The sequence below is a fragment of the Sceloporus undulatus genome, chromosome 5 (genome assembly GCF_019175285.1).
Source record: "Sceloporus undulatus isolate JIND9_A2432 ecotype Alabama chromosome 5, SceUnd_v1.1, whole genome shotgun sequence".
NCBI classification, from domain to species: Eukaryota; Metazoa; Chordata; class Lepidosauria; order Squamata; family Phrynosomatidae; genus Sceloporus; species Sceloporus undulatus.
In genome coordinates this window covers 177,844,770-177,867,857 of record NC_056526.1, presented here as the reverse complement: position 1 = coordinate 177,867,857, position 23,088 = coordinate 177,844,770, and the positions used below count along the sequence as shown (strand labels likewise).

General features: G+C 37.9%; 1 protein-coding gene across 2 annotated transcripts in view; it reads left to right on the top strand.

Moving 5' to 3' along the window:
* LOC121931339 (dentin sialophosphoprotein) overlaps positions 1 to 23,088 on the top strand; it is a 60,547-nt gene that overhangs the window by 32,330 nt on the left and 5,129 nt on the right. Inside the window, exons 1-3 of one of the 2 annotated variants that reach the window (XM_042468989.1) lie at positions 16,512 to 16,590; positions 19,365 to 19,454; positions 20,692 to 20,739. In XM_042468989.1, coding sequence (XP_042324923.1) covers positions 19,395 to 19,454; positions 20,692 to 20,739 — 108 coding nt within the window. In that variant the 5' untranslated portion in view covers positions 16,512 to 16,590; positions 19,365 to 19,394. Of the gene's footprint in view, positions 1 to 16,511; positions 16,591 to 19,364; positions 19,455 to 20,691; positions 20,740 to 23,088 lie in introns of those variants that run through there. The other variant, XM_042468988.1, reaches the window with a different exon arrangement.

Sequence of the window (23,088 nt, the reverse complement as noted above, 5' to 3'; positions counted from 1 at the left end):
AGGGTGGAACCAATGGATAGAGTGATGACAAACAGATTCCATGTCAGGCCTGGCTATAATGACCAAGGTTTTGTTAATATAAAAGCCTGCCTAGTTTGTTTGTCAGGAGCATTTACTTTTCAGTCAAAAAGGATCCCAGATCAGTTGACAGATTATTAATTTTCCAGTTCCCTACCTTTAGGTTTATAATCTAATAAAACCTGAGATACAAGGAAAAGAAGATGGCAGTGGGGGAGACTGAGAAACTATTGTACACCTCTTTTCGCCCGATCCAAGAACAGACTAGGCACAGGCTTAAACAGGAGAAAACAGATCTTATCACATTTTTCCATGCCCAACTCAGCCACATTGCATACCCTATCCAGACTCCTGGCATACTTTTCGAAGAACATAAAAATAGCATTTTTCAAAAGGTATGCCAGGGGTCTGGATTGTGATAAGGTCCATTTTAATCCATTTAAACCAATACCCAGCCTGTGCCTGGATCAGGCTAAAAGAGGAGGGCTATAATCTCTTGAGTCCAACAGATATTGGCTGCTCTTCTTTTCTACAGTGGCCAAAGCAGTGCAGCTGGAAATGGAGGGAGGGCTTCTCACCAGATGCTGGGAATGAGGCATGATGGAGCCCTGCCTGGTTGATGTTGTCTCTCACAGAGACCATAGCTACAGAGTGTTGACAAGGGTATAGAATTTTTATCCTTGTGTGATTTCAACAAGTGCCAGAAATTGCAGTCCCAAAGCATATGGAGGGCCCCATGATTTCCACACTTGCTATGTCTGGTAATGTGAATATGTATTACTTTTTACCAGTGTGGTGTAGTGGTCTGAGTGCTGGATAACAACTATGGAGACCAGGGTTTGAATCCCCACACAGCTATGGAAACCCACTGAGTGAGCTATGGCAGGTCATATTCTCTCAGCCTCAGAGGAAGGCAAAGGCAAGTTCCCCCCCCCCCCAAACAAATCTTGTCAAGGAAACTCTGTGACAACTCTTGCCTTAGTATTGCCATATGTCAGAAATGACTTCAAGAAACATAATACAGTAACAACAATATACAGCCACTTTTTTTTTTTAAAAAAATAAGCAGAACCTTTAAGCAAGATATACCTTTTTCTTGGGATACAAACTGATTATGCTTGGTCTTCTGATATCCTCCTTTTCAAACTCTCTCTCTCTCTCCCCCCACCCTCTGTATTTGTGTGTGTGTGTGGTTTGAATTGTTATGTCTCATTTCCAAAACAACCCGCAGGAGAACTGTCCCCCCTTTGTGTTTAATACACTGTGGTTTATCTATTTAAAGCCAGTCACTTCCCACAAGGGTATTGTTTTGCCAGACAGATAATGACTAGGATGAGCACAGTTATTTAGACTGAACACCTTCTTTGACTCTGCTAAACACCAAAAAGGTAACTATAAAACAACTCATCACTTCCATCTTCCACTAGCTATTCCTACTCTGCCTCTCTATCTAGGCCCAGTTTCCATAAGCTACAGATGATAAACAACATAGTGCAGTGGTTAAAGCAACCTTCTCCAGTCCAGTACCCTCCAGATGTGTTGGATTCCAAGTCCCATCAAAGAACCATAGAACTGTAGAGTTGGAAGGAACACCAAGGGTAATCTAATTCAACCCATGGATAATGCATAACACCATAGCTGAGGCATCTCTGACAGATAGTCATCTAACAACTGTGTAAAAACCTCCAATGAAGAATAGTCCATGATCTTCTGAGAGAAACCATTCCACAGCTTCTATAATCAAAAAAATTCCTCCTTATATTTAGTTGAAATAACCTTTCTTATAATTTGGATCCATTGGTTTGGATCCTAGTCACTGAAGCAACAGAAAAGAAGCATACTCCAACTTCCATGGCACAGTCCTTTAGATATTTTAAGATATCATACCACCTCTCAGACTTCTGTTTTGCAGGCTAAATATACCCAGCTTCCCTGACTATTCTTTGCATAACTTGGTTTCCAGACCATTTATCAACTTTGGCACCTGCCACTGATTCATTCCAGCTTGTCTATGTTCTTCTTAAACTATGGTGCCCAGACTTGGACACAGTACTCCAGGTGAGATCTGACCAAAGCAACGTAGAGTGTGAGTATTATTTTCCTTGACTGGGACACTGGGGAAGGATAGCACAAGGAGGGATCGCTTCTGTTCTTACCCCATCCTTATTGCGTCCATACTTCTCCCATCCTTCTCCCATCAGTGGCACCCGTCATTGTATAAACCGAGTTTCTGTTAATACAAAGTGACAGGGCTATTCCACTTCAGGGATGGGAGAAGGATGGGATAAGCATGACGTTGATTGATAATCTTATCGTGGTTATGCAATAAGAACAACTGAAGAATGAGAAAATAATAATAATAATAATAATAATAATAATAATAATAATAATAATAATAATTTTTATTTATACCCTGCCTAGGACAGATATCATCTGTTAATCTTCATGTGATCATGTCAAAAGGATAGGGTAAGGATGGGAGCATTCTGTCCTTTACCTTGTACAATCTCCATTTGGATTTTAAAATGTTAGTTTTAGTTTTATACTGTTTAATCTTATTTTTGGGGGGGAGGTGCTATGTATATATGGTTATATTTTAGTTTGTTGTACGCTGCTTTGATTGCTTGGCAAAAAGTGGGATAAAAATAAAAAATGTATTATTATTTATTATAAATCCTAGAATTGCATTAGCTTTTTTGACACCACATCACTGCTGAATCATGCTTAGATTGTGGTCTACTTAGATAACCAGAACCTTTTCATATGTACTACTGTCAAGTCAGGTGTCACCCATCCTGTATTTGTTCATCTGGTTTTGTTCCACTTAAATGTCTAATCAAGCATTAATCTCCTGTTGAAATTCATTTTGTTAGTTTTGGCCCAATACGTTGAGGCTCTGCTGAATCCTAAAGTATTCCTCCCAGTTTGGTATCATCTGCAGGTTTGATGAGCATACCTTCTATTTCTTTGTCCAAGTCATTTTTAAGAAACTGAGCAACACCAGGCCCAGAAGACAACCCGCTTGTCAATTCTCTCTGGGAAACATTGTTGAGCACTCTTTGGATTCAATTCATCAACCAGCTACAAATTCACCTAAGGGGATCCTTGTCTAGCCAACATTTTATCAGCTTGTCTTCAAGAATATCATGAGGGACCTTGTAGAAAATCTTATGCAATCAAGGTACACTATATCAGTAGCATTCTCCTGATCTGCCAAATTTGTAATTCTAAGGGGGGGGGGCTATAGAAAGATAATGTTAGTTTGTCACAGCTAGTTTTTGATAAACCCATGCTGGATCTTAAAAACCATAGCACTCTTTTTATGTGCTCATGTGTAGATTGACTGTTTAATGATCTCTTCCAGGACTTCTTCTGGTATCAGTATTAGGCTGACAGGTCTATAGTTACATGGGTCCTCCCTCCCCGCCACCCACTATTGAGGATGGGGACATGCTTCCAGTTTTCAGAGACTTACTTGCTCTCTAAAAATTTTCTCACAGATTGTAGGGAGGGATCACCCTATAAATTCCATTAGTTCTTATTTTTCTGAGTGAAATTCTAGTTGTAAGCCAGTGTTATGGAGAGTAACTTTGTGATAGCCAAGCTTTCCCTCCTGAACCAGCCTTCTCTAGTCTGACGGCTTCCAAATGTTTTGTGCTACAATTCCCACCATCCCTGAGCATTGCCCAAGCTGGCAGGAGCTGATAGAAGTTGTAGTCCAAAACATTTGGGCATCAGGTTTCAGAAGGCTTAAGAGTAAAGGGATTGGCAATTCCATTGTCTGCACTGCTTGGGAGATGGAAAGCCACAAAGGGGACATGTCAGGCTCATGTTGGAGACAGTTGGAGCAGTCTATTTTGTTTAAATTTCACTTCTGTTCATAAGTCTGTTCCTTTTCATTTCCACATCAATCTGTGAGATTTTAAAAGCCATAGAAAATCTGCATTTAAACATATTTTAAATATGCATATTTCAATTCTTTTCTTAGAAATAGACATTTACATCTCAATCTATTTCTAAACATATTTATTTTAAAATATGCATTTTAAAATGTGCTATCCTGTTCAAAGTAGCACTCCAGGCAAGATTCTAGTGGCCATTCCAAACCATTCAAGTGGTTGTTCATGTTGAGAGGGAAACATTTGATGAAGAACTCCTTGCATAAATTGGCACTGGATGTTTCATTGTGCAAGTATGTAAAAAGTACAGCCAGTGGTGTAACCCAAAATTATGCCAGTATAAAACCACAACAGGATTCTGGCATTTGTGTTGAGCCCCCCCCCCCCCCGCCCCCGCAATAGTTAAGAAGAGCACTACAAAGCTAAAGAAATCTTAAACCTGAAATATAATTACATTCCAATCCACAGATGACTGGTAATCTAGATTCTAGAAATCACATGGCATTGTTCAGAGGTCAATTCACCCAAGCATCCTTAATTCATTTTCTTAGTTTTCACTCTGACTACTGCAAATGTTTCTTTGGTATTTAGGCTTTATGCTTCCTGGGGCCAGAATTGCTTAAAAGAGCAATTGCCCATTGGTCCCACCCTTTCGCCTTATCTCCATTGGCCCCACCAACATGACACACATGTTGAGAGGGAACTCCTCAGAAAGGGGAAGCAACTTCACATCTTTATGATCCCCACTGGATTTAGACTCCTGCACAATATTCTGTTTCTGAGTGTGAAATTTCAGATTCATATTTCAAATTTGCATTTTCAGTGTGAACATTTATTTTAAAATTTAAAATATGGGATTGCAGATTCAGTTCTCAAATTTTCATTTTCAGTGTGAAAATTTGCCTCAGAATTTAAAATACAACTTGCTTCTGATTTGCTGGTCAGTATTTTGTCGGAGTGGCAGTCTTGAAACAGGAAATATTTGTGAAATCTCAAATTCAGGATTAGATTTGTATTTTACAAATTTTGTGAGAATTTTGTAAAATTTACTTTAGAATTCAAAATATGAGTTCTTTAAATTTGTTGGCTAGTGCTTCAGACATGTTGGCTGATATCTCATGATTGGTGGGGCAGATTTCAAATACGAAATGTCAACCTGTCAGCTGCAAATATTGCCAGATTCTAAATAGTGTGACATGATATTTCAAATACGTGTCAGCTATAATATACTGCCTAAACACAAGTACCACTGGCTATCAAATACACCCAAACTATCCAACGCACCCAATTGCTAAACAGAATTGTAAATATTGTATGTCAGATATTATAAATACAATATCATTGTGGCTCTGCAAATATTGCAAATAGCCAAAGACAGAAATCCCATCACATTTTGTTTTTTGTTTTTTTTTTGCAAATGATCTTTATTAATTTTTAAAATAAACATAAAACAACACAATCGAAGATTTTGCATTTAACAAATGAGTTTGACCTCATATATGTTCCAGAAAGGAAAACATCTTCGTACCCCTCTTCCTTCTTCTTCTCTTGTCTCTCTTGAAGGGAGGTTCTTATTGTTAAACTTAAATAGCCCATGCTTATAATAAAGGATAAAACTTCTCTGCTGTGTGCTAATTTCCGAAATCTGAGTACACTTTGGTATTAAATCTATTTGCCCTATATCACTTTAGACCATTTATTCAATTTTCAAATAGACTTAAATTATCTAATAATTTACAACATCTCTGTACAATAATATCTAAATACTCTTTCCTCGAACCCTCTCAAACGAATATAGTGAAAATAGAACTAAAAGGGTCTTTATACATTCTTCTGCTTCTTTTGAGATCTATATTAGGCTCTGGAATGTTAAAACAGAGATATAATATATCATCAATAGCGTATATAGAAACCGCCCTCCAACTTGACCACTTTTACATCCCCTCTCCCATCTCTCAATTCTCACTTCCATTCCTGCCTTCCAATCTATATTGCAATCAAAGAAATATCGAAGCCCCATACTTTCCCCCAATGAATCAGGACTTTTTTCCACATTTCCTTTCTCTTATTGTTATTTCTATTCTGTACATAACATGAAATAATATCTAGTTCTCTATAATCATTGATCCTCATCATCCAATCTTCCCAAGATGGCACTTCTTTATTTTTCCAAAGCCGCGCTATCTCTATTCTAGCCGCTGTTATCATGTAGAGAACTAACCTCCAGTTCTGTTGCTCATCTTTAGGATCAAGGACTTTAGTTATGTTCAATAGGAATAATTTAGGGTTCATTGGAATTTTTATTTCTAGAATTTGCTGCATAGTCGAATGTATTTTAACCCAGAATTTTTGAATTTCTGGGCATTTCCACCACATATGGAAATGAGTTCCTTTCTCTGTTCCGCATCTCCAACAATTTCCATCTGAGGTCTTGAACATTTTTTTTAATCTCCAAGGGGTAATGTACCACCTGTTCATAATCTTTAGAAAATTTTCTTTCAAATTCTGGCCCACAGTAAACTTATCTGTCTTGTTCCAAGCCCCTTCCCATTCGTCCATACTGATTGTCATATTTAAATCTTCGGACCACTTTATCATATAATCCTTGACTGTTAGCTTTTCTAAAGTTCTGTTCAAAAATAAGTTGTAGAATTTAGTTATTTTCTTTTTATCCGATTGCCAGAGTATCTCGTCTAATTCGTTAAATCCAGATTCAATTCCCCTCTCTTTTATATCTTCTTTGTATTTTTGGCTAATCTGAATATAATTGAACCAGGTTATCTCATAGCCCTCTTCTACAAGCCTCTCTCTTGTTTTGATGTTAACTTTCCCTGGTCCTGTCTTAGTCAGAGCGTTTTTATAAGTTAGCCAATTGCCCTGCGAAATCCATTTGCCAAAAAACGCCTCTTGGGGTGAAGTCCAGTATGGTAATTTAAAGTAAAACAATTTTTTTATCCTATTCCATGTAATTAAAAGTGACTTTCTCAAAACGTGGTTGTCAAAATCCTTGTTGTGTCTACTTTTGTCGTAGCACAGAAAAGCGTGCCACCCAAATCTTAATTGGGTATTCTCCAAATTTAACATGAAGGGGTCATCCAACTTTATCCAGCTCTGTATCCACACCATACTGCAAGCCCAGTAATATAATTGGAAGTCAGGCAAAGAATATCCCCCTCTCTTTTTAGCGTCTTTCAATGTGGACCATTTTATCCTAGGCTTCTTTCCTTTCCAAACAAATTTTTTAAGATCCCTTTCCCAGCTCCTGAAGGTATTTTCTTTTATCTCAATTGGTAAATTCTGTAATAAAAACATAAGTTTGGGGAGCACTACCATCTTAATTGTAGAAATCCTCCCCAGTAACGAAAGATTTAGTTGGTTCCATCTTTTCATGTTTTCCTGAATATCTTTCCAAACCTTAACATAGTTGTTTTCAAAGAGTTTGAGGTTATCTTTTACTAACCAAACCCCCAGGTATTTGATCTTTTTTTCCTCTGTATAACCCGTCTTTCTTTCTAACAACCCAACTTCTTCCCTGGTAAGGTTTTTTGTTAACATTGAGGTCTTGTTCTTATTGACTCTCAGTCCAGTAACTATTTCAAATTGATTTAATTCATAAAGTAGAGAGTCAATCCCTTGGATCGGGTCCTCCAATACTAAAATAACATCATCTGCGAACACCTTCACTTTCAATTCCGAACCCCCTTTTTTTAGCCCTCTGATGTTCTTATTTTGGTTAATAGCATTAATTAGGATTTCCATCGCTGTCAAAAAGAGGAGCGGGGAGATGGGGCACCCTTGTCTCACCCCTCTAAAAAGCTTAAATTCTAAAGATTTCTCCCCATTGACAACCACTTGCGCACTTTGATTGTTATATATTTGTCTGATCTGATCTATGAATATTTCCCCACAGCCTAATTGATTAAGAGTTTCCAGCAGAAAATCCCAGCTTAAGGAATCGAAAGCCTTTTCCATATCTAATGCGACTATCGCACACTTTCTCTCGTTGTGCACATGATAGTATTCTAAACAGTTTATTAGAGGTCTAATATTGTCTCTTAATTGCCTGCCTGGTAAAAAGCCGTTCTGTTCTTTTCCCAGTATCATGTTTAGGATCATTTTCAGTCTTTCTGCCAAGATGTGTGTAAAAATCTTATAATCAACGTTTAAAAGACTAATTGGGCGGTAATTTGATACTGACAACGGATCTTTTCCTTCCTTATGTATGAGAGAGATATTAGCAGCCTCCCAAGAGGGCGAGATTCCTTCTGTTGCTATTGAATTGAATAACTTATTTAATGGATTTACTAATTCCCATTTAAATTCCTTGTAAAATTTTGGGGTGAAGCCATCCCTTCCTGGGGCTTTGGCTTCCTTCAGACTCTCAATTGCCTTAATTATTTCTTGTTTCGAGATTACCTCATTTAATCTCTCTCTTTGGTCTTCAGGAATCCTCTGCTTAATTTTCCCTTTAATGTAATCTTGAAAGGCCGTTTTTGGTTCTTTATATTGGGCTTGAGTCTTATATAAGTTTTGATAAAACTCCCGAAATGCATTTATTATCCCTTCCCTGGAGGTGATCAATCCTTTATCTGTTTTTAACTTGGGGATAATTTTTCGTTCCCTTTCTTTTTTTAGTTTCTTTGCTAGCCATTTCCCCACTTTGTTCCCATTTTCAAAGAAATTTTGTTTGGACGCCTTTAAATTTCTTGCAATTTCTAAATTAATTTTGTTTTGAGTTTGTTGTTGCAGGATTTTTATTTCATTCCTTATCTGAGTATTAGCCGGATCAGCTTTTAATTGTATTTCCTTCTCTTTAAGTTTCTCCCATAGGTCTTTTTCCTTCATTTTATTAATTCTCTTTACCTCTGCGGCTCTTTTCAAAAATAAACCCCTAAACACCGCTTTACCCGCGTCCCAAACCACTTTATTCTTTATCTCATGTGACTCGTTAATCCTAAAATAAATGGCTATTTCTTCTCTCATTATCTCCACAAACGCTTTATCCCCTAGTAGCTCATCCCTTAATTTCCATGAAAATTCCCGGCTTTCCCCAACCTTCATCTTCATTTCAATCAAGCAATGATCAGATAGAGATCTAGGGTCTAATTCCATTGACTTCACCTTTGTAGCCAATATTCCAGACAATAAAAATAAGTCAATACGGGACCATGATTTATGTGGTTCGGAGTAAAAGGTAAATCCTGGTTTATCATCGTTTTTATAGGACCAAAGGTCTTCAAGATTGTGTTCTAGTATCAAATCTCTGCAACTCTTAGGGAGTTTCCCTTGACTGTCCTTAATCTTTTTTTCCGCCTTCCTATCCCTCTTTGGCATTATTACACCATTGAAGTCTCCAGCCAATATTATATTATTTTGATCATAGGGCATTAATTCTTCATTTAATTTCTGATAAAAAATGTCTTTTTTTTCCAATGGTCCGTAAACGTTCACCACTATCAATTTCATGTCACCTACAACTATTTCTATTATTTGAAATCTCCCCTCGGGATCGTTATTCAATTCTTTCGTAAGGAAATTCCTATTTACATAAACCGCTAATCCTCTCTTTCTCTTCTCATTTGACAAGGCAAAACAATTGCCCAATTTAGGGTTTCTCAAATATTTTTCCTCCCCTTTCCTTATTTTAGTTTCTTGTAGAAGGAGTATATCGTAGTTTCTCTTTTCCAAAAGGTGAAATATTTGTTTTCTCTTTTTTTCCCTGTTTATACCCCCCACGTTCCAGGATGCCAGTTTGAGCATCATTTTGTACCAGAATTTACTATCTTCCAGGAATATTCCAATTCTATACCAGAGTAGATATTTGAGATACCCAAAAACTATGTTAAATAAGCAAATTCTAGAGCTTCTCCCCCCCTTTGAAACTCAGGCACATTTGTGATTCCCAAATCCCCCAAATAAAAATTAAGGAATTTATAGACCTGAATTAGTTTTCAAATGTTCTTGGATGGGTTAGCAGAGTATCTTCCAAGTCCAAATTCATAAGCAGATCTGAGTTCAAATTTCTCTCTTCTCTTTGACGGGTATCTTTTTCCTCTGAAAGCTGGGCTAGCGAATCCCTTCTTACTGGGGATTCGTCCGCGTCTGCTTCACTATTCTTCTCTCCATTAGATTCCCCTCCTCCAGAGTCTGGGTGCAGAAAAGTTCTGTAGAAATCTCTCGCCTTCTCAATCGTATTTATTTTGAATCTCTTCTGATTAAATAAAAAAGACACACCTTCCGGGTTCAACCATCTATAGTTGACTTTTTTTCTTTGTAGCCCTGTCGTTAAAAATTTATACTGTTGTCTCTGTTTTATAATCTGAAGAGGTAAATCTCTAAAAATATAGACCGGGGAATCATCTATCATTAAGTTGTCTCTGAAATTCTTTTGGATGATCTTTTCTTTTATCCTTGTAGAGGTAAAACAAATTACAATATCACGCGGCAAGCCTTTTTCTTGGGCAATTTTAGAACTGACCCTGAAGATTTTATCCGTTTGCGTCTCAACCAAATCTATCGGAATATCAAGGAACGAGGATAAAGCTGGAAGAACTCTTTCTTCGAGATCTTCATTCTCTACCTCTGGAAGGCCTCTTATTTTGATGGCCTTATCTCTGTGCCTTTTTTCCTGTAGTTGGAGAAGAAAGTCTTCTTGAAGCTGATGTTTTTCCAATTTAATGACTTTCCTCTCTAGATCCGTTGTACTCTTCGTATTAAGCTGTACTTCTTTTTTGATATCCGCAATTTCTTTGTTTACGGAGTCAATCTTTTTAGCCAAACCCTCAATTTCCGTTTGCATGTCGCGTCTAATTTCTTCTCTTAAAGATTTTTGCTCTTCCCTAATTTCCAGTTTGAAATTTCTCTTAAAATCTCGTAATTCCTCCAGTATCAAGGAAGTTATTTCTGGCTGTTTACTAGACCCATCTAATGAGTCTCGTCTCGTGCTCTGTTGGTATCCACTCATATTATGCTTTCTGTATTTACCACTTCTCGTGTCCATTGGCTTAGTTTCTTAAAGATTTCTTTTACTTTCAAAGAGATAGTTAGCTATTGGTAAGCTAATAGAAATCCCATCACATTTTGACGTGTGCAGGAACATAGTGGGTGTCCCATAATTCATAAGATCTGCTCTGGGGTGCTTCCTCACAAAATGGCAGGGTGAAGACCCTCACACTTGAACCATGAGCTACAGATGTAGAAACACCTGTTTGAACTGTTGTACTGAGGAAATTCGGGAAAGTATGTAACTGTCAGTAAAGAATGGGAATAACATAAATCAGAGCCATTAAACACATGCACTCTGTAGATATGGCTGTAAAAGCTGTACAGTGAAGAAAGTTGACAGAAAAAAAGTTGATTCATTGGAAATGTGATGCTGGAGGGGAATTCTATGACTGGATACCATGGATTGCCAAAAAGGACAAATAAATGGGTTTGAGAGCAAATTAAGCTTAAAGTTTCACCAGAAGCCAAAATGACTATTGAACTTTGAACATATCATCAGGCAAAATGACTCACTGGAAAAGACAGGAATGCCTGGTAAAGCTGAAGGCAGCAGAAAAAGTGGAAGGCCTCTTTACAGATTTTGATTTCATTTTTATGCTGCCTTTCTCTCAGAGGCAACTCACAAATAAAAACCTTTTAAAAGACTTTACAATAGAAGTTTTAAAAACAATTAAAAACTTCAGATAAAAACAGTATAAAATTACATACATTAAAACTACAATGCATACCCTATATGACAAGCACCCCATATATAAAGATGGATTGACTTGATCAAGGAAGCCATGACTGCCTTGACTCTGCATGACCTGAGTGGGGCTGTTAATAGGGTCTCTTGGAGGTCTCTTGTTCATAGAATGTCTTTAAGTAAAAGCCGTCCTGATGGCATATAACAAGAAGAACAAAAACATTTGCAAATCCTTATGTAACATACATTTTACAAAGAACCAATCTGGCAAAAATGCTGGAGATACAGATGCTATACATAAACCAATATTAACAATAACAACAACAACAACAACATAAAAGGCATACATATATTTTGTAAGTCAAAAACAGCTCAGCAGATGCTTTCATCAAATCAAATATGGTTGGACATATTCTCTCTGCCTCCCTCTTTGACCAGTAAAGAAAAACTCTTTCCCATGCTATGTTTTCCCAGCTGGGTCTTTACCTTGCCATTTTTCCCCATATGGATGTAAATTTAATTATATAATCCAACACACAAATTATTGCTTGGGAGGGTTGTTGACATTAGGCGTACCACTTTCCAGGCTTTGAAGCAGTGTGTGGTGTCGTTTCCTGACCCACTACACACAGGACTCATATATTTAGACAAATTGGGGGTATAATTATAGCACACAAACCCAAAAGGATGTTGATTTCCGCTTATGAGAATGCTTTAAAGCATCCTATAGGAGTGTTCCCTACCCTCTTAGAGCCCCTGAATTTCTCTCTTGCTTTTTAGTTCAGACATCAGCCTTGACTTAGTTTTTTCCATCCTTTGCAACACATCCATTTGTAATGCTGGTTTATTTCTTTAAACTATACAAACAGTAGATATATGATATATATGAAATATAATTGTTCCTGAGCCAGTTGTATGTTTCGAATGCTTCCCTATGTAAAGGGAGGAGGGAAACCACCCTGAACAGAGGAAATTAACACACCAGTGTGAAGAGTTCTTGTTTAATGTTCACCTTGATACTACAGAAAGCATTTAACTAGGCCACAGTTAGAAATGGTTTAGCCTTTGAACAGCTTTACCATTCATACTACTGTTTGCATAATCCAAGCTTTCCTGTAGGTGTTCCTATTATTTGAGGTGTGCATGTGCGTGTTGTGTGCCTTTAAGTCATTTCAGACTTAAGTCAACCCTAAGGAGAACCTATCATCAGGTTTTCTTGGCAAGATTTGTTCAAAGTAGGCTTGCCATTGCCTTCTCCTGAGGCTGAGAGAGTGTGACTTGCCCAGTGGATTTTCGTGGCCAAGCGGGAATTTGAACCTTCATCTCCAGAGTTGTATTCCAACACTCAAACCACTATGCCACAGGGCCTGAACAGACAGGCCAAAATAAAGCTGCTTTGGGTCACTTTGGAGGTATGCTGTTTAAATGCTGCATGCATCCTAAGAGGCTGGAAGCCGCGCCAAAGCCGCACTCCAGTCCTAAGGACTGGAGCGCAGCTTTGACGCAGCTTCTGGCCTCTTAAGATGTGTGTGTCATTTAAACAGCACACCTGCAAAGTGACCCTAAGCAGCTTTATTTTAGCCTGTCTATTTGGGCCCTAAGAGAGCCTTTTCAGTGGTAGTGCAGCACCCATGGAATACTATCACTGTCCAGTGACATTTGTCTGATATCTACTTTATTATCTTTCTAGCTTTTTCCAGGTTTTTCATTGCTTCAGTCTTTCTGAAACTGATTTATGCAGCTTTTATGTGTTGCATTTATTTAGTAATTTCTATGTTATATTTTAAAAACTGATTGTAGCTTGTTTTAAATTTGCCAAGTCACTCAGAGCGGTGTGGGATAGTTATCATATATAAGTGATAAATAGTTTGGAGGTGATGTAAGTAAGATTATCCAGTTGGATTATTATCCTCTTTAGCAGTTTCAGTTAGTCAGTCATAAGTGATTTCATGTTAGGATTTAGTACTGCATTTAGAAAGGTTATTAAAGGTTAGTGAAGAGTTTACTGGCACAAGCGGTTCCTTTTTCCTCATTTTTCTTAGCCAACTCATTTCACTTACTGTGTTATCTCATTTGAAGTGACTGTGAAATGATTCAGGAATAGGCAGCTGTAGGGGAACATTTTATAAATAAAACAATTGCCAAAATGGACAGGAAACTGATGTCACATCAAATTAATGCATGCATAACATAGAAATAGCCTAAAAAGCAAACAAATAAGATAAATAAGGAAACAAACAACAAAGGTAAGAGGGGAAAATTAACTAGCAAGCCTGCAGATAAGAATATATAACATACCATCAGCCTACACCCAAAATTGCACTTTTAAAATGCAGAAAACATAAATATTAATCACTGTGCATAAAATGCTGTTTTCTGTGCATAAATAAATAAATGTGCCAACATTGTACAAAATAAGTCACTAACTGCAGAACTTTCTGTGCAGGAAACAGAATTCCTCTGCATAGAAAATAGTATTTCTCTTTTCTGAAGACACAAGAAATCAGTAAATTTGGCACAGAATATTCTCCGAGCTGCAAATAAGAATGCATTGCTGGAAGAAACCTGTGAAAATTGTTTCTTTCAAGAATGAAATCAGCAAAGAATTCCACCTTTGCCTTCAACACACCAGATCCTTAGCTGAATTTTGTTTTCAAGCCATAAGAGAACTAGAAATTAATTATCATCCAGTTTACTAATTTGAACGTTTAAAATTTTGTGTTGAGTTTTAACAAGCTGATTCTGTTTCTGCTTCATTTATTCATTTGGCATTCTTGTTTATAGATACAATATTATCACAGGATGGTATTCTAATAACCTAATTGGGCAAACAATAAATCTTTGACTTTTTGATACTGAAGCTCAACCTATATAAAGGAGACCCTGCATCCCCACCACCACTTTCTGCCATGGGAATAAAACACAACCACAAGGATTCTCTTAGGTATCATTTTGCTACTCAACGTCTTGGTTTCCAGCAAGAGAATTGTGTGGTCCAGTAATTGTTATGCACTTGACCACACTCTGCCCATAGTCTGGATGACAAACAGATGTTTCATACCTGAAATTCAGCTGCATTGCTTTTTAAAATTAAGCTGCTGCAAAGAATATCCTGGTTAAAGGTTTTGGAGATAAATGGAATATTTTCTCACCTTCCACTTTGTTACAGGTATATGCAAAGATGGAGAGTGTACCTACAATACACACCTGCTAGCAGTTTGAAACCATTGTAGCTCTCATGGCTCCATCCTACAGAATCCTGGAATTTGTGTTTAGATAGAGTACTCTGCTAGAAAGCTCAGGTACTATAGTAAAGTACAGCTCTGTAGCAAATACTTCTTAGTATCTCACCAATCATAGAATTCCATAAGATATATAGATCAGTTTATTTAATTTGTCTCCTGACTATTTCAAACAACATAAAATAGTATCAAACCGATATGACAGTGCAATGAAAATATAATCAATATATCTGTTATTGAGAGTTGTTTCTCACATTATACTCCAAAGACAGAAGTGCATTTCTGATAACTTTCCTCATCTCTGGACAATGTGCAAAACATTTTCTAATTAGGCTGTTGAATGAATCGGTTCTGTGCCCTCTCAGCCCTCTTCTTCTACAGCCCTGACAGAAGTGGAACAAGGACTAGAAAAACGAAATCCTCAAATATTGGAGTAAGCCTTTCACTGGACATCATGTGGTCTGGAAAAAAACAACCCGAATAGCACGTCTCCTGTAAGTACAGCCATGCTGCACATGAGACCTACCAGACATGGTGTTGCAACTACTGAATGCATATTTTCTGTATGCTATTCTCTCCCCCCCTTGTAATATTTTCCTAGTTCTAGTTGCCATCTTACCTAAAACTCTTCCACACTATAGAATTATAGCACTATGGTTCCACTTCAACTGTCATGACAACATCGTATGGAATCCTATGAGTTGGAGTTTGGTGAAGCAGTGCAGCTTTCTGGCTACAAATGTGAAATGCCACACTTTAAACTTAAAAACCCATAATTCCATAGGTTGAACCAGGGCTGCATTTGTGGCTCAATGCTACGGAATTCTGGGAATTGTAGTTTACCATGGCACCAGAGCTCTCACACATCATAGCCTCTGATACTGGATCTCAGCCTCAGGGAGCTGTATAATATAAAGAACAACATTTAAATAGACATGTACAAACACCAGAAAGTATGCAATTCTTAAAAAACTGTACACTGCCGTGTACTTATTTACTCAAAAAGCAGTTACCAGAAATTTCCGATAAAACAGTTATCCCTATGTATGTATTGGATTTATATCCCACCTTTTCCCCAAGATGGGATTCTAGAGATCTAGATCTATAGATAAGTCTGGCGATCTAAATCTGGAGATGTAGTGGGCCCTCTTTCCCAAACAAACAGGTTTGATGGATGAAACTGTTGAGATCCTGCAATTTAATTACTTTATAAACAATTTGTGTCAGGAAAGTGTGAACATATCATGACACACCAACAAGGCAATCCTTGATCATGACCATTTGTCTCACAAATGCCCTTCCCAAGCAAAGCACATTTATCATATTCAAAGAAGAAAGTGGGAGACTGTAAAGACCACAATGGGGAAAGAAACGCCTGGGTCACTGTGTCTGCAAGCCCTGATGGTTACTTGAGTCAACTGATTCTATATATTTAAGAGAGGCTAAACTGGCTTCATGTGAGCTTTTTAATTAAGTAGAAGGAAAGCAGTCTAGTCACACTGGAACCAAAGTGATTTTGGGGACTATGAGAGCCAGTTGTTCTGTCAAGGAAACGTGGGCGGTTAATATGTACTTCACCACCAAAGATACGTCTCACAGTACCCCAAGAGCAATGATTGGTTAGTATTTTACTGAAGCTGAGTTTAAATCTCAGCAGGTTCAAAGGTGACAAACAAAGCGTCCACAAAGCTTGTTGCAGTGATTCAGGAGCTCAGACATAGTGACTTGCTCAAGCGTCAAGGTAAGCAATCATCGAACTAGACCGTGAGCTGCTTAATTTTCCTTGAGACAAGGCAAATATCTTGTAGTGCCTTAAAGAATAAGAGATTTATTGTGACATAAGTGATTGTGGACTCGAGTCCAATTCAAATGTTAAAAAAATAAAGTAAAGCAATACTTGGATAGCTGCAAAGATATAATGTGATCTTTCGTTCTGTTCAGTGAGAGACTGCAAGAATCAAGTGTAGTTTTTATTGTAAAATACAAATTTACTTTAATCTTCCTTTTCTGCCCTCTTCTGGGAAAATATTCCAGGACTTTAATGTTTTCCCATCAATGAACATCTTAGAAATGGCAACTGAGAAATATTACTGTATATGGGCTGGTACTTTCAGTAAATGAGGATTTTCAGTGGAGAGTAAGCTGTCTTGAATTTTAACTGAAAAGATGTCTTATTTTTAATTTGTCAAGGAAGCAGGGCTGTTTGTTTCATTTAGTGGGTGTCATGAAAATGGGGAAGAATGCTGGAGGTTTCATCCCAACAACATCTGTAGGAATGATTTCCACCATTTGCTGTAAAAAAAATCTGTAAACTGTTTTTATTATATTGTTATTGGTTTATGACATTATTATACTATTACATTGCTTTATTGTATTGTTAGTCTTGAACATTTTTAAGGAGATAAGTGGTGTGGAAATAGATACATTTTTAACTGGGGAGGGATGGAAAAGCTGGGGAGAATGGGGACAAAATGAAATATTTGGAAAATTCTGCATTCTGACTTGCTTCCTCAGCCCCTGAATAAGAGAAGTCCACACCGCAGCATTTTGCTGCAGTTCACTGTTGTTTAATGTTCTAATCCCCATGCAAAATTTAGCACACATCCATGGTAATTGAGAACCAAGCCGGCACTGAGTGTAGACCAAGATGCATGTCTGGACGCCTCTCCCTAAATTTAGCAATAGACATTTGTAGACACTTTCTAGCCTTCAGCAGCCACAAATCTAGTATCTAAACTCCTCTTTAAAAGCCTGAGATTTTCCTTTCCCCTCTAAACAGCTGGCTGCAAGTGACTTAATTTGCAGGTGACTTCAAAATAATTAACAACATTTAAATACTTTGCTCCTTGTTGCCATTCCTCACCCACTCCCACCCCAAAAAGAATAGAGTATTGACCCTATCAGTACATCCAGTGGGAAAAGAAAAAACAAGAAAAGCTGCAGTTAGGGAAAGCTTTGCAATACCCACCCCCCCGCCAAATAAAGAATAACTGCAGCAACCTATTAAGTGGGGTTTTCCTTGAAAGGATCTCTTTTGAATTGCAATGCCCCAAGGACTGTACACCCAACACAAACATACACAGAGAGAGATTTTAATGATTTAATGAATTTTAGATTATTTCCCTGCCCCCAGGGATGTAACTGCCACTTGGCAGCCTTTTCTAGGTCTGGGGGGGCTGCTTCCCCCCCCCCCCGGCCAGCAGCCTCACAAGGCCTAGATGGCAACAACTTCCCACCAGTGACTGCTGGTGGGGGTAGTCTAATGCTACTGCCCGGAACCGTTTTTTGAGTCTGGTGGGGCTACTGGGTGAGCAGGAAATGGAGGCAATTCATTTTCCTACCAGCAGATCCCAAATATAGTCTCTTCCTACCAGTGGCTGCTGGTGTTCACTCCCTTTAAAATGTCACCCTGTGTAGTCCACAACCCCTACACCCACCTAATGATGTCCCTGCTTCCACACAATTTATTTGGTTTACTAATCTGCTGCATGTGCGTCAAGGCTACACAATGCCTTGAGAAAGAAACTGTGGCTTGTATAAGTTTAGCATCCTGAGAGATTCACTGTCCACTTATTTTGAGAGATATTTTTTCCCTCTAAAATATTCTATTTACATTACAATGCAATCAGGCACACATATCCACTCAGAAGTAAGCCTCAGTGAGTTCATTGGGACTCACTTCTAAATGTGTACAGAATTGCAGCCTAAGTGCAATGTAAGAGGTCGTTGGAATATATGGCTTTGTGTATGACAGGGATGGGTTGTTATCTTTACCAATGGTAGGTTTCTTAAGTAATTTCATTCCATTGATCTCATGAAGGTAAAAGAATTGTACATTTTCTTCCCCTTCCTCCATTTTTTATCCCAGCAACAAGCCTGTGAAATAGACAGAGGCAAAGATTGGCTTTGGTTGACCACAGGAATATTAGGAGGAAACTGGGATATGACCTGATAAATAATGTCCGTTGGAATGAGAGGGTGGGTGTGAACGAAGAGTAATCATGGATCTCACAGAAAGCTGTAATTTTCAGCAGGATCTGATAAGGGCAACTAGATTTTATAATAAAGCTTTATATAACATTTATTGTCAACCATGTATACACACTCACAGACCAAGCATTGTATTTATTGATTGACTGGATTTGATTTTTTCAGACTTTCTGAAACTCATTAAATAATTTTTCAGGTTTCTCTAATTAAAATAGTAGTTTTGTGGGCAATTCCTCTCTAATAGTATTTGCCCTCTTACAGCCTTGCCATACCCATTTAACCACATTTTGACATTACTCAGCCACACATTTCCCTATTATCATCTGTGAAATATAAGAGGTTATGTTACTTTATAATGTACTGTTTTGTTTGCTTCATTCACTGTTCAGGACCTCAGAAGCTTGGGCCTGCCAGAGGTCTGGGACCCAGTGATTTTGCTCCCGCCTTCAGCCCTGTATACATCCTTGTGTGTGTAATATTGTTTCATTGGCATTATAATTCATCACTTGATCTGGTTATTTACAGCCCATTTGTAAGGTCAGGCTGTGCCTGCCAATGAAGATGAAGAGAACGGTTGTGTTTCTTTGCATTGTTGCAATTACCAGGACAGCCCCAGTAAGTCTTTTTCTTAATATTATTCTTTTAAAAATGTTATTGTCCGTTCATTAACAGAAATCATAGGTCAGATGTGTGCACTGTTGGAAAGGTATATATGTCATCATCATATGGAAACAATGTTTTTGCATTGGAAGAGTCAGGGCCTGGAAATATTGCTTTATTTAATACAACTTCTAGAATGCTCAGCTAGCCTAGGGATTCTGGGAGTCATAGTCCCCAAAATGAAAATTTGCTAAGCTTGAGCAAGTATTTATAGTGAATTAAACTTAAAGACTGATGGAACTGCACAGAAACAAAGTAGTGAATGTACAGAAACAATTCCAACCTATGGCCTGGGAAATTAAATCATTTCCCGGCAACATACCAGAGATGTGCATATCTAGACCTTTGCAGGGAACACATAGTATGGTTTAGTAATTTTTCCAGGCTTCAGTAATATAGTTGCCAGCCCATCATTTCCAATTCTCAGGAAAAGAAGGAGGAATCTCTGGGCAAAAGCACTGTTTTAAAAAGTGTGTGTATATATATTTTTCCTTATTTGTTAGACTTGGAATTTTAAAAAATTAAATAGCTTACCTTGTGCAGCTGCGGTTGATGTTTAATGCATCATGCTTAATGGCACCACCAGGTAATACCATTGGGGCCCACTTTCTATAACATTTAAGGTGTCAGGTTTTGACCCTTAAAATCTCAGGGCCTGAAATAGTCATGACTTGGCAGCCCTATTCAGTAAACCTCATGGAGCATGTGTAAAAGGCTTCTACTCCAATATTATGTGATTACTGTGTCATCGTGCCACATCTGGTCCTCTGCTCAGATGTTAATTGTTTGGTGATTCATTGCACAGGTATGAACAATTTTTCATGTTTTTAACTTGTTGGCTATTTCTGTATGAAAAGTTTCTGAAAGATTTGAGAAGTAAAGTATATATTACATGAGGAAGACCTGATGGCCTAAAGTATCAAATGCTAAAGGGTCAGTCACTGAATAGTAAAATGGCAAAATACAAAAAGCATTTACTTAGGTTACACATTTAAATTAATAAATCAGTAACTTTTATTGCCTATTACATCATCTATATTCCTTTTATAGATGTTTATATTTCATATTACATACATTCCTTCTGTAGCATTTACAAATCCAAGAAAACTGTTCTGTACCTTCTATGCTGATTATTGTTTTCATTGTACTGCAACTGCCTTTTCAACTTTGTCTTTTTATTATTATGTATAAGATCTTACAGGCTGATCAAAAGAATAACAGTAGTGCTGGGGAAAATCAGGTAAGCTTATCTTTCCAACATTTAATGCATGAATGTGACTTGATTCTGTAGGGCTATGTCATATTCCCTCTAACATAAATGCAAAATTATGTTTTGCATTTATCTTTTAGTGAACATTTTTGCTTAAAGTTTCCTGTACAATCCTTTCCATTGAACAGGAAATTGGTCAGGAAATAGAGGAAAGGAGAAGGTGGAACCTTGCCTTTTCCACTAGGCTCAGGCAAAAGCAAACTGCTGCAGCCTTTCCCAGCTTGTGTGTTCTTCCTCATTAATAACTTCTGCCATCTTGACCACACTAGGTACTATGTATCTTGATTTGTATATGAGGATGATTTTCTGTCCTCCCTCAGACAATAACTTGTTTGGTCCTGCTGTTGTGGGTAGTTTGTACTCTAAACATCCTAGATATTTTCATAAAATGGCAAAAGAACAATTTTGGGATGCATCTGTCAGCAACAAGAAAGTCCTGCAGGAGTTAAGAATACCTTACCCTCCAACTGTCCTGATTTGGTAGAAACTCCAGAGTCATAGTCCAATGCTCATACCACTAACCACACTCTAGAGCGCAAAGAGGAACTATTAGGGTACTGTATGTAAGATGGAACTGGAACTGAATGGTCTGCTCCTAATAAACAAATGTTTATGTCTTCTTAGTTATTTTTTTTTTAAAAAAGCAAACATACATGAACAGTAGAATAAGCTTGAAAGATGAGAGTAATATAACATACCACGCCAATTAAGACCCCACACAACCTTGAATTGGGTGTAACCTTTCTCTTTCATGCATAAGAAACCTACAGAATTCTAGCCATATCAGACAAAAAAATGTCCGTTTTCTTTTACTGGGGAATTTATATATGCATAAGAAACTTACAGGATTCTAGAGTTTATATAGGTAAGTGGCTGTTCAGCTTGAACCCTTTTGCCTTTCTCCTTTTGGCAGACAAGGCTATCATGCCAAAGGCCTTGTCTTTCAGTCTATCATAAACTAGTTCATTGCCCCTAGGTGCATACAAGACCTTGTGCCCATTCATACTACAGAATTATAGTGCAATTATTCCATCTTAACTACTATGGTTCTAACCTCTGGAATCCTGGGCTTTGCAGTTTGATGAGACACTAGAATGCTCTGGTTGAGAGTTCTGAATGCCTTTCCCTATACTGCAAATCCCAAAATCTCATGAGGCAGAACCACAGCAGTAAAAGTAGAATAACAGCACACTGATTCTGTAGTGTGAATGGACCTGCAGTCCCATTGCCACTGTTGAAATAAAGTTCAACTGCTGATGCTAGTCAGTGTATAGAACGGAGGACAACTCCATCTTGTCCTTTGCCTCAGGCAGCAAAATGTTGCAGGCTGATCATGGATCGTTTTATTACACTGTGAACAAGGCTTCCCTTTACCAGAGGCATCTGATGAAGCAGGCTCTTGCCACACATCTCTTAAGTCACAATAAGCCTGTTTGCCTCTAACAGGTCTCAAAAGAGGCAAGAGAGCCTGTGCCAAGGCAACAGGCTAATATCACCCTCCCTTCTGGCATTTGTCCCGTGTGGAGTAAACAGAAAGGTGAAATGATGCTATCTTTACACTCTGCCCTGTCGTTTTGATCCCAAACTCCTTTGAATTCTGACATTCCACCCAGGCCTAACTTGGCACTTCCTGAAAAACTAATATTTAAAGAACAGTGGTTTTCCTGTCTGTGCCAAATTGAACTCCCATTTTTAGCTCTTGTCACAGGTTCCAGCACATGGCCCTAAGCCTGAAAACAGCCCTCCCACCTGCCATTGTTACCACCTTTGCTGGAGGCCAAGCGGGTTCAACAGCAGTTTGTGGATCCACCCAAACACGTGAATTCTTATTATTTTGGTCACCAAGGAACAAATTCCAGAAGGATAAAAATGAGTTGGAGAAAATATGATTGGACGCAAACTGTAATAAGCATTGCTTGAAAAATAAAATAGTTTCATGAGCAGGCAGTAAGAGAGAGCCAGTGTGGTATAGTTTGGACATTGGACTACGACTCTGGAGATCAGGGTTCAATTTCCCGCTCGAGCATAAAAACCTACTGGGTGACCTTGGGCAAGTCACACTCTCTCAACCTCAGAGGATGGCAAGGGCAAACCCCCTCTGAAGAAATTGCTGTATTTTAATGATACGTATTTTCATATGGTTTTGATTTTTTTATTATTTAATCTAATTTTAACTTTTGTATCTTGTGGATTTTTACCAGTTTAATTTAATATTGTAAGTTGCTTTGAGTCCTAAACTGGGAGAAAGGGCATGATGATGATGATGATGATGATGATGATGATGATGATGATGATGATGATGATGATGATGATATAACA